This window comes from Rissa tridactyla, chromosome 2 (genome assembly GCF_028500815.1).
Source record: "Rissa tridactyla isolate bRisTri1 chromosome 2, bRisTri1.patW.cur.20221130, whole genome shotgun sequence".
NCBI classification, from domain to species: Eukaryota; Metazoa; Chordata; class Aves; order Charadriiformes; family Laridae; genus Rissa; species Rissa tridactyla.
The window spans coordinates 99,151,231-99,164,008 of record NC_071467.1 but is presented as its reverse complement, the minus strand read 5'-3'; the positions used below and the strand labels follow the sequence as shown (position 1 = coordinate 99,164,008).

Sequence of the window (12,778 nt, the reverse complement as noted above, 5' to 3'; positions counted from 1 at the left end):
GTGATGACCCAGAGAGACAAAAATATACTCCCTGACCACAGTTTTGCCATGTATGAGCAGCAACTGCACCTCCTCTTGCGTGTTCTCCCATGTTGGATGGTTCCACATCTATTGCGTGTGGTAATAGGGAAGCATCCTGGCTGGAAGGGTGGCCTTAGCGTTCTCCCTCAGGACTTCGGAAACAACCAAGACGGAATCCATGGAGTGATGCCCATCTCCCTCCAGCCTCCTGTCCTTTTGGGTGAATGTGGCTGGGGAAGGCAAAACAGTGGATTTAAGGAAATCTTTAAGAGCAAGCAAAAAGCCTGTCATCTGCTGACATGTGTTTGAGATCTCAGTATCCCATAAGTCTCTGGTGATATCTGATTGCAAGGAGGAAGTTTTAATCCATGTCACGTAGGCACGTAGCCAGTTCTAGTGCCATCAGCTTTCCAATGTCGGTTCCTGACGAGCCGGGTGTTAAATGAGTGTTTCCCAATGTCAGTGCTAAAAGCTGGCAAACCTCGTTTGCTCTCTTGACCTGCTTTGTGCACTTAACAGTTTGCATGCATAACCCTTTTGGCGTATGCTTGCGAATATATTTTTTTTTGTGTTTCTAGTAATAGTTGATTGTGCTGTTTGTCTGGAGTCCCCCCCATTTTGAGAACACAGCTTATAAAATGCAGGTAGAGATGGACGGAGAACAAGGTAGCTTTTGAGTCATGCCTTAAGTAAAATGGAAAATCAAACTGTGAGTCACCACCTCAACGTTAAGAAGAAGTAAGAAAACTTGTTCTGTACTGATGACTAGTTAATTCTTCTAACTGATGCAAAGGGTGGGTTTGGTCACTGACTCCCACAATCAAAACTGTACTCAAGCTGCTTGCAGCAATTTCTTGATTTAAGAGTGTTTCATGTACTGCATAGTGCTTAGGTGAAAAGTCCATTTTCTTAAAATGCGTGCCAAGTCTTAATGAAAACCAGTTCTAGTTTGCTACGCTTCCATTTTAATTACTTTTAAAAAAATGTATATATATTATAAAAAAATCTTTTGTTTATATTATTTCACAAAAATGTGGTGACACAATTTAGGAATTTTCCCCTGACTAGTTTCTCAAATAAAACTATTTCTTTTTGAACACTAATTGTGAAATAACTGAATGCTGTGCTTCCCCCTTCATTCAAATCAGTCTTTGAGAGAAACATGCATATTTTATTTTGCTTGGTTTGCCATGGCATTTATACATTGTACCTAGGAATACTAAATCCTAACTCTTTCTTTCTCTTTTTCTCTCTTGTATTTCTTCTTCTTTATGCTAAGAGGATTATGCTGGTAAGTTGCCTGGTTTCTATACAACTTTATAAAAATGGTAATACTAACATACAGTTTGGGATTATTTTTTTTTTCTTTGCATCACTGGTTTAGGCCGAATATGGAAATATCATGGCTTTAGGGAAAAATTAGTTTAAAACAAAACAAGGGATCTTGATTGGGATTTCTGGAAACTAGTAATAGATATGGTTTCAATCTAGCAACCTACATGAACAAATGCCATGTGCCTATGATCATCTGCATGGAATTCAGAGGAGCTCCTCATCCATATGAAGTTGTGTCTGCTTTAATCCTCTGCTTGATTAAGACCATAGAGCTTTTTGGTTTCTTCTTTGAATTCTTGCAGTGTCTGAGCAAAATTTCCTAATGTTGTAGCTCGTTTGGTGAATGTCAGGGAATGATTGTGCATATAGAAGTTTGTTGGTGCCATTCGTTACAGAAAAGAAACTCTGTTTGTGAAAGTCACCATACACACACACTGGCATTGCTTTTAGTCTTCTGTTGGTCTTAGACAGACCTAAGCTGAATTATCAGGGACTTGAGCAGTTTTCCTCCCTACAGATGTCAAATCTGTACCTCTTAAAGGAGTGTTTTGGTGGACATCGGTCTCCAGAAAGAATGGACACCTTTTCATGTTCGCTTTATCCCAAATGCAGAATAGAAGCAGCGTTCTCAGCAAACCACTTAGAAAGGGACAGTCATTGAAAGAGCCCTCTCGAAAAGCCCTATAAGCAGATACTTTAGTAAGAAGTGTCACTTCAGACAGTGAATATTTGTCAGATGCTTTGTTACTGGTTTTTGCCCTCTCAGTGGCTTAGTATCAACCACAAAAGAAAGGAACAAAAGTACAAATACATTTGCTGATGGAAACAAACATAGGTGTACTGTTACCATGTTAAAACACCATGCAGAAATGCTGACTGGTCCTGCGAGTTCAGTTGTTTTGGTTTACTTTATTTCCTTGTCTTTTAAATGTATGAAGTGCGATACACTGCCTGCCGCGTATGTTCCAGCAGCTGTGGGTAACTTTGGTCCGCAGCAAGTCCCCGGAGGCAGTACGGCAGCGCATGTGCAGGCTGAGGAAGGGGAGGTCGGTGAGGTCTCCATGCCCGCTCGCTGCTTGGCTGCTCCGCTGGGCGTTTGCCCACTTGAAACTGCACGGACAACACTGGCCATTGGTTACATGGAAGCCCTGCGGGAGCTGCAATGTGGGAATTAGCCAGAATTCAAGCAGGCGGTCGCTACTAGAGAGCTCCACACATTTAGTGCATCCCAGGACACTTCTCCAAAAGTAAATACTCTTTTTAAGTGAAATGCTTCTATCGTGAAGGCATAAGAAACGCTCTTTGGGAGCTTTGACCAAAAAAACCACATGAAGCAAATTGGAAGTTGCTTTGGAGGAATGAGCATGTTTAGTGGAGTATTTTTTCCTCTGTGTGCTTCAAGCACTTCCTCATTTTGCTGTCGAAAGCACAAGTACGAGCCCGTTGCCAATGAAGCCCTTGTGGTGTCTCTGGCTCGGCAATCCCCTCGGCAGCGTGTTTAATGTCATAGCGGAGTGTGACTGTGTGAACTTCTGGTCATGGCTTCAGGGCGAAAGAGATAAACCTGAAACAAGTGTTTGCTGTTTTGTGCTCTTGTCTGCAATGAGCCTTTTGACTCCACCTCCTCTTTTAGTGAAATCAGGTCAGTGGAAACTATTTCTAGTGAGCGTGTGCCAGGCTCCTCCATGGGATTACCGAAGGTCAGGCAGAGTCTGCTTGGTAAACGTCTTTTCTCTTACAAGCATCGAAGCTTGCTCGGCGCAGAAGCCAGCCTGTGGTACAGGGGGCATCCCTGCAGCAGGCTACAAAACGATGCTGATATCTTTAGTTCCACTGACCTGTATTTCTGGGCCAGTTTATTTCACTGGAAAAAGCCATGTTTAAAAATGACACTTAAGTGGTATGTTTTCATTTGGAAGGTTTAATTAGGGGGGGTAAAACCCTCTATTCAGCATCCTCTGTAAACTGTTGCATCTTTGTCGTCTTGTTTATTTTTCAAGGCATCTAACTTAAGGTAAAGACAGTTTTGGGTTTGTTTTTTTATTTGTTGAAATTTCCTATTTCACACTGACTTCCAGGGGCAATTTCTTGATTTTTTTTTTTTAATTTTTTTTTTTTTTAAATTAAAAGTTGGCCACTGTAGTTTGTGTGTAGGAGGTACAACGCAGCTACAACCTGAGATTAAAATCTTAGCCAATATAGAAAACACGGAGCGGGGGGAGGGGGGTGGAATCACACCACAGGTAAATTGAATTCTGTGTTTCTGTCCTAGTTTGTAACCGTCGTGGTTAGTAAGATAGGTGAAGAGGAGAGGATGTGGAATTGCCACTTTGCATGTGGCTGCAAAGCAATTGGAAAGTGTTCAAATATGATGGTGTTCAAGTTGTTTAGGCTTCTTAAATGGGTTTTATTTCAAATGCTTCCTTCCTAGGGGTAGGTCTTCATGCTTCACCTGTAAATGCAAGTATAGTAGGTAGATTTTCTTTTTTAATTCAACCTAATAATTTGCCCCACTACAATAACCTGTGCATCTCTCAAAATTTGTGAGAAAGAAAGGTTATTGAAGTTTTATAGTTTTGTTAACGCCCATTCTTGTTTGTAGCACTACTGACTTTTCCCAGTGGAGTCTAAGGTTTGAAATATTACCATGTCAGAAACAGTTGACTATATGTGATGTGATGCTCTATTTTATGTATTAAATTACTCAGGGTTTTATTGCTGTTTAAAATTAGAACTTGCTTGAAAGGCTGAATAGAAATGACAATCCAATACTCTGGTATTGCCAAGTTTTAATAATCAAAACTCACATGTATATTTAGGAAATTATGTTACTATTTTTTCCCCCTAAATTAAATGTATTTTTCTTATCTAATTTTTAATGTTGTTTCAAGACTTGCATCCTTGTGTATTGTTCTGCAAATGTGGGGGAAAGGACTATTTTTCATTCTGAAGAAACAAAAACAGCCTTAGACTTGCTCTATGTGTATGTGTGTGATAAGGAGAGATTGGTGAGTCCCCAGGGAGGAGAGGGACAGGTGTGGATGTGCAGAAGGTGGGGGCCCTCCACACCCCAAAGGGGTGCCAGAAGGGAGGGAGAGCTCCAGTACTGCCATTGTTTTGTCGTGCTCTGCCCTTTCCTACAGCGAAGGCTTGGTCCCCCAGTGAGATCAAGTCAGTGGGGGAATGGTAGACAGGTGAGGGAGCAGGAAGATGCTCCCTGTTCACCTGAAACCTTGCTTACCTGTTGTGTGAAGCATTTAATGATATCTGATACTGACCTTGTGAAAGATTTAGAGGGTGTCATCCCATTGCCACTGTACAGCAGGTTTTCACCTTCCCAGGTAAAGTATAGAAGAGCTATGTCGATGTGTAATATGATGGTAGCAGGAGAGAGAACTCAGGGTATCTCAGATGCACTTTGTGGGTCTCCCTCCCACCCATGGAGTCCGCAGTGTCACTTTTGTGCTTGCGTGTCTCCTCTGGAGTTGGGATTTGAGGGAGGCAGACCATCCGTCTGATTAAAATGCAGGAGGGGCTGACTTGTTCTGCCGGATTACAATGTGCCGTCAATGAGGCGATGAATTCCTAATATAGATGAAGAAGAGAACCTCTCTCTTCTCTGTGTTTATACGTTGTATGACTTTAGCACAGGCTGCACTTCTGCTTCCCTCGGTTAATCAACACATCAGGATTGTTTGCATTTTGGTTCTCTTTGGCTTATGGTGGGGGGCCCAACTTTCTAAGACAAGTGTCTAAATTTAGGCACTTAAAGACATACGGTTTTGGCACTGAGCCTGAGGTTTAAAGTTACCCACTTCAATATTGGCATAAAGTGCTTGCCGTAAGAAACATATGCAACAAAGTGAGCCAATTTGAAAGAAGTGTTAATATTCACCCATAAAGCTAAAAGGTCAAGCACTGACAAAATAAAAATCTGTGTTTATTGCAGTAGAACTGCTAGTTTGCCGACAGCCTCTGTCTGTCTTCAGGATTAAAAAAATCTGCTTTTTCATATGCTTAAAGGGTTGGGATTTACGTATCTTTGAAAGCAAAGCTAAACTTTGTCTGAATGGAAAAATCTACTTTGAGGAACAGGATGTTGAAGACAATGGTGAAAACAGCTTATAAATAACTTTTCTTGAAAAAGGAATTGGAATAAAAATTAGAATGACTATTTCAAAATATTGGAGTTGTCTGGAAGGTGAAAAGTCATTGTTGAATTCATCCATTCCTTAGCTGCAGTCAGTGGTCTAGGTGACCCAAGGAGAGCTGCTGTACCAACCATTGTGTTACGGTTGTATTCCAGGCCTGTGTATATTTAAGCTTGTTCTGGATTTTATGTGCAAGTTTCTTTACTGACATTTCAAGTAGAGACTGCTGAAATGATAAAAATAGTTTCTGATCAAGAACTGGCTGATACTGCATGTTCTCTGGTTTTGGGTAGAAAATGCAAATTACCCACGCAGAATTATATGTGAACTCTTGAAAAAGATCAGCCATATTTAGTATTAAAAAAAAAAAGACCACTTAGGACGAAAGAATGTCTTTTTCCAGTATTCTGGTGTTTACCATGTTTAGCATAGTAATTATCTGTAAAATCAGTTTGATTTATCACAGTGGGATAATCAGATTGCAAACAGTTTATCTTAGCTGTTGGATTTACATTTGATTGTAACCAGTAGCTTGATTTTAGTCAAGGATGATCCAGAATATCTTGAAAATCTCTGCAGAACATGAATATTTGACTGTTATTTTAGACAGAGAAATCATTGAATGTAACTTTTGCTTTCTTTTCTTAGCTTGAGAAATACAGTGCTTGAACTAGAAAAAAGCCTTCAACTTTTTTTCCTTCATTGTATTCCAGAAAATATCTTACAATGTGTAAAGTGAATAGCCATAATATTTGGAATAATCATCTACGTCTTTTGAAAAAGATCCATACACCGGTCAAACTCTGTAAATAGCATGTACCCAAATTTGGGTTTTAATTTCCGTGTTGAAGACAACATTTATGTTCAAGTGGAAACGTCTGTATGGTTTATGTTGATAATTTATCACCAAATTGAGAAACAATCCATTGTATTAATCCTCAGAGAAGACAAATCTCTTCTGTGGACCTGGCTTTACATATAATCATCACAAATAATGCTTTGAAAATAATGATGTATCCTCACCACCCATTACAACCTCCTGGCTATTGCGGTTGTGAAGGTCTTGTAGGTAGTGTGAAATCTGGGCATGCTGTGCTGGTGTCCCCAGTGGCAGAGAGCTGGGGAGAGGCAGCGTTAGCAGGTGTTCATCCGTCACTTTGCCTGCCATGGGTCCTTCCAGATCACAGGTGTTCAGTGCCGGGTTTTGTGTTTAGGGCTCCACGGCCCTTAGAAACTGTATGTGGACCACAATTAGCCCTGGAGCCTCTGCCTATGAGGGACTGGTTAGTTGTCCCTATGGTTTTCCCCTGATCTTTCTTCTTTCGTACCTCTAAGTGCTCCTGGCTGTGTCCTTTACCCTCATGGGGACCAGCTCCTGATGCCACCAAGTTGAGTTTTGCGTTTTTTCTATTCCTTAGCTGCAGCAGCTCACATTTGTTTACAGTGCTAACAAGCTCCATAAAGCTGGATACGGGAAGTATAAGCAGCCCTATTGAACGTCATTCCTATGGCTATTCCTATGCTGATTGTTTGGTTGGCTCCAGAGCTGCTATGGTGGTGTAGCCTGTAAGTGTGGCTCAGGTACAGCTAGATGATGTTTTTGGGAGGCTCCAGATCCCATGTGCCCAAACACTCCCAGCTGGATGGTACATCTTGGATGGGCTGTCCGCAAGGCAGTTGCATGGCCAAGAAGCAAGTGGGAAGTTCTGCTGTACTGACAGCTATTCTGATATTTGCACGTAGTCCTAATTGATAGGGCTATTCATATGGGGAAATAAGCGTGTGTATCTGCAGAGTCGACATTTTTTTTTTTTTAGGGCACTGAGAAGACAGACAATAGGAGATTAACGGTAAGGAGAGCCAGAGTTATGTTACTGCAGGATTCCTGTATTCTAGTCTTATGTCATATGGGGCTTGAATTTGGTCGTTGCCTGAAAGGGAGCCCAGTGAACTGCAGAAGCTGGTATTTCCTTGCAGTGCAATTTCTTCTGAATTACAATCTGCGTTGCTGCAGGATGGGGAGACGTAAAATAAGGCTTTGTGTGCACTTAGCAATTAAAAATTCCAGTGCAAGTTACTGCACGGTTGTTTTGAACCCAGGCAATTGTCTTATGCCTGAGTTCTTCCTTCAGTTTTAATTGGATGTTTTCCACTTGTTGCTAATACAGTTATGCCTTTTAAAGGGATAAAGACGTTCAGTAAGAAAGTTGGGAATAATTTGTATTACAAGACACGTAACTATTGTTCCTGTCTTTGTTATAGTCCGCTGATGATAATTACACAGAAGATCACAACACTTGCATGCCAGTTACATGATGGTAAGAAAAGGAATCTCTTCCCATGTCCTGAAGACAGCCTTTTTATTCCAGCACATTCCGTGGTTGAGTTACGGAGTGGATGAATGTAGTTCAGCAAGTTGCTCCAAATGAAGAAGAAAAATGCTTTGTGGAGGAAAACGAGAAACTTCAAGTTTTGATCAGTTCTCTAGGTTCCAACTGTTTTCGCAGTAATGAGGACAACTGTTTTGCCCTTTGGGGGCTCTGCTTTCTTGGGGCCCAGTTTGGATTTTAGCTAGTGCCAGTATCCACTGTTTAGATGCTACAGTGCGTTTCCATTAAGCTCTCTGAAGCTGTTCTTGATTCTCAAAAATCAAGAGTTGTATTTGATACATTAATGTCATTCATGCCATTAATGTCAGCATAGCAAAAATATGCTGTCACTGATATATTCAGTGCTAATATACTCCATGAGTTGTGAGAGATGGAATTCAATAGCTTTTTCCCAGTGCAGGGAGAAGCACAGTTGCAAGTAAAATAGCATTGTCTTCAGTCTTGTGCTGTGCTGTGACAAAGACCACTATTATTTCCCAGTAAAATGCCTGTGTTTAGTACAGCGCAAAGGCTAGAAATGTCAGTTGTCATCAGTACTGTTATTGCTCGTGTCTCCTGATGTTGCAGGGTGAACTTCTGATGGTCCCAGGCGCATCGCGTTATGAGCTGTGGGTGACTGAATAAGTAGCCTGCTATACAGATACTATGATCTAGGATTTAAGTGATGGCCACACCAGAGTAGTGCAGGGTCTGGCATTGTTCACAAGCCAAGTTTACACGAGTGGGTCTAATGCTTTTAGCTGGCTATAATGGGTGCAGCTTGAAGCTCGGCTAATTGACCTTGGCATTGACATTCATGTTGCTGGGGCTTCTCTGCTTCTGTTATTTAAGATAGCCAGCTCGGGTGTCGCTGCGTGCCACACTGGCGTGTGGCCTAGATGCACACCTAAAATATTGAAGGTAAACCGACAAAGGAAAAGATAACAGCAGAGGCAGAAGCGTTTTAAGCAAACCAGAAATCCTACAGATTAATTATGGTGGAAAAGGCTTATTACATTGTGGACATCCATATATGGAGCAGTTGATGCGGAGGCAGCTTGCAGCTCAGGCATCAGTGACAAATCTCTGTTTGCAAAAATGTAACGCAGCTGTCCATAAATGGAAACAGACAAAGAAAATACCCAGCCCTTTAAGTAATTAGGTGCTTAATTGTTTCCCTGAAACTCACGCCCTCCCAGTATTTACAAACTGAAATAGTAGAGAGAGAATGGAAATGTGCAGTTTATCAGCGGTCTTTTTAGGAGATGCATCTTGTGTACGCGTATTGGTAATTACGGCCAGTATGTTTAGAATAGTAGTGTTAATTGATGCCAAGCCCCTGATCTTGTGAAGAAGTATATATGCATGCTCAGCATCAAGTGCTGTGACTGATCCCATGGTGAGTTGTTCTGCTGAAGCCAGTGGGATTCCTCACAGTATGTGCAGCTAAAGCTTCAGAGTGAAGGTTTTGAGATATTTGCTATGTTCAACATCTGTTTACGCGCTGGCCATCTTACAATATTTTTTCATAGTTTTTCTGGGACAGCAAGTCTGTGCTCTACCTCTGCCCACAAAGGTCTTGTGCGCTCAACAGGAGGTTGCCCTTCCAGTCTGGACCTTGTACAATTCCAGACTATTACTGATGCGTGTATTTAAGCTTGCTCCAGCAGCAGGCAGCCAGGCTGCTTGTTCACACCAGTGGAGCTTCTGTTTCCTGAGAGCCCGTTTCTCTTCCACTGCCCACTCCTCCTGCTGTGAAATGCTCCATTTCTCACCAAGGAGCCAGCGGGAGGCTTGTGCTTAAATGAGCCAGCAGCTTCTGGGAACAGAGGTTTTTCCAGCCCAGGAGTGTTAGCAGAGGCTGCTGGGGGTCGCTGCCAGTTGGTGGCATTGCGAGTTGCATTGTGTGTGTGGGAATACTATGGCTGCTCTTCCTGAAAGTGTAGCAAGGGTGAGGAAGAGGGAATGAGGTAAAGAGGTAGGGTGGAACATGAATATACTTGACCTAAAAATTGGGAATTGGGCTGTATTGCAACTGCCTGTGACAAAGAAATCTTGAAGCTTATGGCTTTAGAAAGTTATCCGTGGGATGCAAACATAAGGCTTTAGGGGTGGCTGTCACTGTTTGGCTTTCGGAAAGATCTAATGTGACTTTTCTTTCTCTCTAGGAATAGGGCGACAAGCTGAGGAACTCACTGCTGAGCAAAATCGGCTTGCTGTAAAGTAAGAATTTAATTCCCCTAGTGATTTGTGTTTAACTTCATCCAAAGAAGTTGAGGGTTTCAATTTGATGGTTGTTCTGTTTTTTTCCTTTGCAATGTCAGAACCAGTTTAGTGGTCCAGCCATGAAAATGCTCCCTGCTTCTCCCCAGTCCATGATAAGCCAAAAGTCCTATCTGCTTTTTCTATTTCCTTGAGCAGTTTTGTTTTTGTAATGCTGCTGTCAATGCCCTCCTTAAACAAACATAGCTTCGCTGCTATATTCCTTATTTCTTCAATCCAGGGCTTCGGCCTTTATCACCCTTGTGCTGGTCAGTAAAGCACTGAAGTACTTGGCAGCATCTCATTGACTTAAATATACACTCCACATGCAACAAAACTAGTCTTCACGGAATCAACTCTTTTATATTCAGGCTAAGACTGTACTATATTGACTTTTTGGCTGTTCTCTTCATCCTATCTGTGACATTTTTGCACGTAGAACACTCCTTCTCTGTCAGCACATCACTGCATAGTAAAAATCCATTTCGGTTTGACTGTGACACTGATTTTCTTTGCCACAATTTTTGGACACGGGAATTTTATTTTTTTCTATCATCTCCCTCCATAATGTTAATATTCCCAATCCTTCACATTATGTAACTAGTCGTCTCATTTTTCAGAGGGAGACAGCATGTTGATCATATGTTTGAGTGCCTTGATTTTTTTTCTATTTTGTCTTTCAGTACAAGTGCAGGATGCAGGTGAATTCTTTTCCTTTTTTTTAAATAAGAATTAGTGTTACAGAATTAGCCTTAGAACCGGAACTACTTTTCACCATGAAGTGTCTGTTTAAGGACAGGGAAATTATTTCCTTCATTTGTAAGGCAGATGAGTCAGCCATCAGAAAATCTGCCTATGAGCTTCTAAAAGTAAGAAGGGAGTAATTTCTTGAGAAGCAAAAAACCTGTAGGGAGAGTCTTACAACTTTGTGTCTATTTTTAAAGCTCACCGCATAAAGTTTAACTGCACTGGGCCCGTGTGACCATATGATTAATTCTAGTCAAATTCTCACCAAACAGGCTTTTTTTTTTTTTCCTCACTTGTACAGTAGATGAGCTCATAATAGAAAAGTACATGCCAATAGCTCAAGTGTCGGTGGCAGACAAGTCATAACTGAAGAGTTTTAAATCCCCTTTGGTAATACAGCCTTTTGTCTTCCCTCCTGTTCTTGGTCTGTTTTTGTTTCTCACTCATCCTCTGTACATTCCTTCATGCATTGCTCATGTCTCCCCACCCACCCATGTGCAGAAGCTAAATTGAAACTAATGACTTCAATCTTACTGTAGAGCTCAGAAGTCCAAATCATGGACCTGATTTTGCAGAACATAAAGATGAGCCTTCCCCCAAATTGTTTGCTGCACCTTTCCATGAAATGCTTTCACCAGAGAACATATCATTCAGGCACCAACATCTACAATAACCAGCAGGATGAATGCAGAAAATCCTGGCTAAGCTAACTGTTTATTCAAACTAATTCCACTTCAGAATAAAAGGCAACAGCAAACATTTAACTGTTGCTTAGTTTTTCTGCTAGAAATCTATGTTTTGGTCTGAAAGAATTTTAAGTGGGTTTTGGTTTATGTGTGTCCATCTGTGTCTTGGATGGGAGAGCCCTGTGCCCTAGTTTCTGTTCTCATCTGGGGACTCCTCATTTACTTGGATGGTGACTATTAGCACATCCGTGGAGAGGACTGTGTATCTCAGTGCAGAATTTGGATGTTGGTGTTTTCTGCCACATAAATAAAGTACACCCAACAATTTACAGTTTGCACTAGCAGTGAGAGGCCTGTGCATCTTTCTTTTCCATCCTACTGATCTGTAGAAAGGACAGTGGATCTTCTTCATTTTATATCTAATGTAAAACTCCCGAAGAAACTTGTGGGATATGCCCTTGCAAAATGGAAATAATGAACACGATGGACTTCCTTTGACTTTCGTCTTCAGCTGTCTTTTGATTTATGTGTTTTTTCCCCTTAGTTCCTTTTCCTGTCCGTGATGCAATACAGGCAATTACTTCCTTTATTTGCACAGTAGGACAGAGTGCCTCTTCATTCGCTTCCTCTATGTCTCACATCACGCTTCCCATTTTTCAGAAGGCTGAACTGAAGGCTGGGTGAGAGCTCCTCTCTGGCCCAAGAGTCCTGGTCTTAAATGCTGCCCGCCCTGTGGTTTGCATAATAAGGCAAAGCAGTGCATTGCACAGCTTGGTGAGACCCCGGTTACTCAGCTGTGGTCTGCCAGCCGTTACTGGTCTCTGACATCCTGGACAGATGTCCAAAAACAATTACCAGCTTCTCACTCCTGGTACTGCTGGCCTGTTCAAAATGCGCAAGCCAATTTGTTTGAGAGTGGGTATTTAAATTCATGACTGCTTTTAGCTAAAATGTTTCTAGTGATAAGATTACAACTTTTCAAATAAGTTCACCTGTAGCGTAAGCACTTCCACGTTACCCTTGTTCTGACTGCCATGTGCCAGATGTCAGTGGGATATAAGAGAGGATGAGCTTCATCTTCTCCAAAACAGATCTAGTGAACTCTCAGCTGGGGGGAGGGTGGTAGGAGAGAGTTGGGGACTGAGGCAGACAGTACAACAAAAAGCATTCGTGAAAGCCTTTACTGTGTTTTACCTTGTTTTGTTTT

The 12,778-nt window shown here is 41.6% G+C and overlaps 1 protein-coding gene across 3 annotated transcripts in view; it reads left to right on the top strand.

Annotated features, from left to right (window-relative positions):
• Positions 1-12,778, top strand: part of MBOAT1 (membrane bound O-acyltransferase domain containing 1) — a 57,690-nt gene that overhangs the window by 30,024 nt on the left and 14,888 nt on the right. For all 3 annotated transcript variants that reach the window (XM_054192791.1, XM_054192793.1, XM_054192792.1), the window contains 2 exons: positions 7,770-7,825; positions 10,045-10,099. In XM_054192791.1, the coding sequence (XP_054048766.1) occupies positions 7,770-7,825; positions 10,045-10,099 (111 nt within the window). The remainder of the gene's footprint in view (positions 1-7,769; positions 7,826-10,044; positions 10,100-12,778) is intronic.